The sequence below is a fragment of the Manis javanica genome, chromosome X (genome assembly GCF_040802235.1).
Source record: "Manis javanica isolate MJ-LG chromosome X, MJ_LKY, whole genome shotgun sequence".
NCBI classification, from domain to species: domain Eukaryota; kingdom Metazoa; phylum Chordata; class Mammalia; order Pholidota; family Manidae; genus Manis; species Manis javanica.
The window spans coordinates 134788248-134792338 of NC_133174.1; the positions used below are offsets into that span (position 1 = coordinate 134788248).

The window sequence follows — 4091 nt, forward strand, 5'->3', positions numbered from 1 at the left end:
TCAATTACCTTTACTTTCTTCTGTCTTTCCAAGTCTGCTCTCATTTCAACAAGAGAACAGTATGCACAAACTACTGATTATTTTTCATTCTGTTTTTGTTATGAAGTCATTGAAGTTCAGTGTGTTGTCATTTCAACATGTAAGATGAACAAGCAATTTTACATTCTTTTTTCTCAGTATGTCTTTGAAATACAGCACTTTATCATCTGACATGTAAGCAGAAACACATCACTCATTAGTCATCACTCTTTTCATACTCTTTGAAATACAGGGCTACCATATCAACAGGTAAACATAAACAATTTACATTCTTTTTTCCCTGTCTCTGACATGCAGTGTGTTATCCCTTCAACATGAAAGCAATATGAATAAACTATCAATTAGTTATTCTACATCCTGTTTCTTACTAACTGTTGGGTATGTGGTGTGTATTTAACACCTGGAGAACATCGCATTTCAAGTAGCCAGATTTCTAGCGCTCAGTGGCCACGTGTGGTTAGCGTGTACCATCGAGAGCCGTGCACACCTAGTGGAAGATCAGAGGAAGCAAACACATATGAAATAGCGTATACCATGAAAGAATATTCATGCACATGGCACACTGAGACCAACAGCAAGTAACAACCTACTTAAATGGGGAAGTAAGAGAAAACCTAGTGGAGGAGGTAACATTTAAGCCATGACCTGATGGTTGAGCAGCTATATGTAGGGGAAAAGGTGAACAAAAATCTGAGCCATGGAGGCATAATTTTCTCAAATGCCCTAAGAAAGAGTGGAGAAATGGACAAAACCCAGGAGCAGCTGTTACTCTGAGTGGTTTGAGATCAGGGACTTGATCTTTCTTGAGGATGTAGAGGGCGACGGGCAACAGATCCACAGGAGCTTCCAAATTCCTCTCCTTCCTTCTTACAGTTCCTCTTTCACAGATGTCAAGGACACAGCCAATCTCGCTGAGCCCCGTTTCCCCGAACAGTACAATTGTACATGGGTCTCTGCAAATTAGGCCTTCAAGCAAAACACTCAACACTTTTGTGGCCACACATCAGTGCTGACACGACTCCTTGCACTACGGTAATAATGCAGTATGAGAAGTCCACTGCATGTCATCCCGCTGTACCGCCTGCAGCATTGCCTTCAGTTGGGCCTGAACTTCAGCCAACTTCTGTTGGTCATAATAGCCACAAACATCCCATTGTCTGTAGCAATGGAGCGGGACGGGATAAATCACATGCTTCAGCTCCATCAAGGATGTTAGGTGCAGCAGAACGCTCATGAGCATAGGCATTCTAATGGGGTTGGAGGCAAAGCTAAGCACACGGAGGCACGAACAGTCGCTCAGAGCTGGCAGGAGAGCAGAGAGAGTAGAATCAGTTAACAGGCAATTATTTATTTGCAGATGCTGCAGGGTACCTGAGGCCCTCTCCAGCAGAGCCTGGAAGGGCTCATGAGACTCTGAGAATATCTGGTTGTGACTGAGATTCAACTGCCTTAGGTGGGTGGCCTGAGAGCTCTGGGACAGGATGGTGACATCTATGCTAGAAAGTCCACAGTAAGACAGAGTCAGTGTCTTCAGCTGAGGTGGCAGCACGCTGCAGAGAGAAAAAAGAAAGGTTATTTCAGAAGAATGAGTGTTGGACCAGGGCAGTGAGCCCTAAATAACAGGCACCTAAGATCCAGAATAAAATAATCTGCACATATCTTATTGCTTGGTTAGGTTTAGTCCCATCCCGGGCCCTCCCCAAGGGTCACTACTGTGCCTATTTTGCAACAGTCCTTAGTCATGTGGGCTTTGGAATCAAACTAAATATATTTGTGACCATGAGAAAGTTACTTTCCCACTCGAAGACACATGTTCTTTATCTTTAAAATGTGCACACCAGTAATTATTGTTACAGAGTTCTGCAGCAGATTAAATGAAAAAAAAAAACTGTATGCACTTAGGATATACAACATCATCAATGGCCACTCCTTGTCACTTACATGGTGAGGACAGGTCTGGGAAGGCAGCCAACTGAAGGCTCCCTTTGACTGGTTCCCAGATGACGGCCCCTCCATTCAGTGTCTAAGCCCTGGGGAAAACACAGGAGCAAGAGGATCTGGCAGGGTTAACTACTGTGGCCAGTCCAGGGGGCTGTGCAGCAGTGTTACAGCGTAAGACTGTTTCCATCTGAACGCCTCCTGTTGCTCACTAGAGAGCTGTAGACACCACCAGGACTGAGACTTTTACCAGTATACTTAGACACTCATCCTAGAGTCTACACATGGCTGTCTGAATGAATGAATGCACGAATGAGCACAGCTTCCTTTTCCAATCTTGTCATTCTCCTCACCATGAAGTACCTCTCTCCAGCCTGGCCAAATGCTAATTCCCAGCACTTCCCATGCTAAGGCGGAACGAGAAATACTTTACAAGGAGCTTAGGAATATCTAAGCATGCTCTCTTCTCTTCTCTTACTCATGGGGTAAGCAGGGAACCCAGGTTCCTTCCACCAGCTCACCTGAGAAGTCTGGGCAATCGATCTTTGAGGAACAAGGCATACAAGTCGAGCTCTTGGAGGTTGTCCAGCTGCCCAAGATAGTTGAGAAAAGTTTGGAAGTGTGTCTCCGTAAAACATGTAAAGCGGATGTTAGACACACGAAGGTTGTACAGGTGGACCGTCTGCGGCACACAAGTGTTTACTTCACTCAAAAGAGCCTCATCTACCTGAAGGTGAGCAATGCATTGTGGATCCAGAAACTGCAGCATACTTCTGTGGGCAGACATGTCAAAAATTTTCAAATGTCTGCAGCAGAGGTGCAAAGTCCCAGAGCTCTCCCTGAGTTTACTCTGCAGGAAGGAAACAAATTTCTGTGTTCTCACGGTTAGGCCAAGGGAGAGGTCTACCAGTAATTCCACAGATTGCGAGGCTGAGTGAGGCTCCGATTTTGAATTATCAAATCCCTGGCACCTGACATTATGCTGGGCTTCTTCTGTTCTAAGAGTAGAGTTCTGAGAGTAAGCACAAGACCAAAAGCAGGGCCGGAATGTGGTTCTGATCTCAGGGCATATTATCCTACAGTCCAGGCCCTGCCTCAAATCTAAGAGCCTCAGTTTTGGGGGCCTGTAAGGAGAGGAGACAGAACACATGAGAGGTAGCCGATTGTAATGTAATCTCCCAAGATCAGTGTTGAGAAGGAACAATACCCTTTATCCCCGGTTTCTCACAGCATATGTCATTCACCAAGAATTCCTTTCCTAGAAAAGAACCTTTCGTTCTTTTCCCCCTACTTAGTTTACCTCTGGTCTTCTCCCACATCAATGCCCATGCGCTTCTTCTATGTGATTGCACTCAGGAGATAAACCCACCCATGGTATCCTCAGTCACCTCTATTCTGTAATCAAGTCTGTGAGACATTAGAGTCGTTAAGGTGACCCCAAGTGTTGGACCAGTAGCCCCACAGAGATCTTCAGCATTCACTACTGGCTACTTCGGGAAGACTGTTAGGTATTCCCCTGCCCCAGGCTCCAGCACACTCTCCTGCTGACTCACTCTACCGCTACTGGATATAGTCTTACCAGGAAGAAGAGTTCTGGGCAGAGAGGAGCTGCAGACCATCAATCATGGCTTCCAAGATGTCATAGTCTGACCCTTGTACACTCAGTGTCCCGATATGGAGACAGCGAAAGGGCCAAACCCTCACCATTGCCCTTAGTACCTCCTTATGCCTGCCCAAGAAGGCAGGAATGAACAGTGGAACAAAGAGGTCTCTTGGGAGCTCATCCAGGGCATGGATAGCAGCCTGCTCATTACTCAGCAGACTCTTTGCAGCAAGCTCTAGCAGAGTGCCTGTGGGGCTCCTTGTCCATCTTGAACCTGCTTCAGGGTAAAGAGTATTTAGAAATCCTAACAGGACATCCACAGCATCCAATGTCAGTTACAGAAAAAATATTTATTGAATAAATATATGGTGACCTCTAGTGACCCCTACTATAGGGATAGAATACAAATAGGCTTGTGTGTTTAGGTATGTGTGTGTGTGCACACACACACCACACAAAGACACACACACACACGATAAAATGCCCCTGGAAATCACAAGTAAGTTAGCAG

At 45.6% G+C, this 4091-nt stretch overlaps 1 protein-coding gene across 1 annotated transcript; it reads right to left on the reverse strand.

The window, feature by feature from the left end:
- Positions 1-1066: 1066 nt before the first annotated feature.
- Positions 1067-3684, reverse strand: LOC108405750 (melanoma antigen preferentially expressed in tumors-like). The gene is made up of 5 exons (XM_073227545.1): positions 3557-3684; positions 2861-3101; positions 2499-2704; positions 1411-1589; positions 1067-1341 (listed from the first exon to the last, which is right to left on the reverse strand). Exons 1-5 carry the CDS (start codon positions 3682-3684, stop codon positions 1067-1069), a joined length of 1029 nt encoding a protein of 342 aa, XP_073083646.1.
- Positions 3685-4091: the final 407 nt, after the last annotated feature.

What these genes read in the sequence shown, in the direction of transcription:
- LOC108405750 (XM_073227545.1), bottom strand. Translation starts at nt 3,684, where the DNA reads ATGGTGAGGGTTTGGCCCTTTCGCTGTCTCCATATCGGGACACTGAGT. An exon ending in GCCCAGAACTCTTCTTCCTG is followed by an intron (nt 3,102 to 3,556) that starts GTAAGACTATAT and finishes CTCTCCTTACAG; the next exon opens with GCCCCCAAAACTGAGGCTCT. An exon ending in CGATTGCCCAGACTTCTCAG is followed by an intron (nt 1,590 to 2,498) that starts GTGAGCTGGTGG and finishes TTCTCTCTGCAG; the next exon opens with CGTGCTGCCACCTCAGCTGA.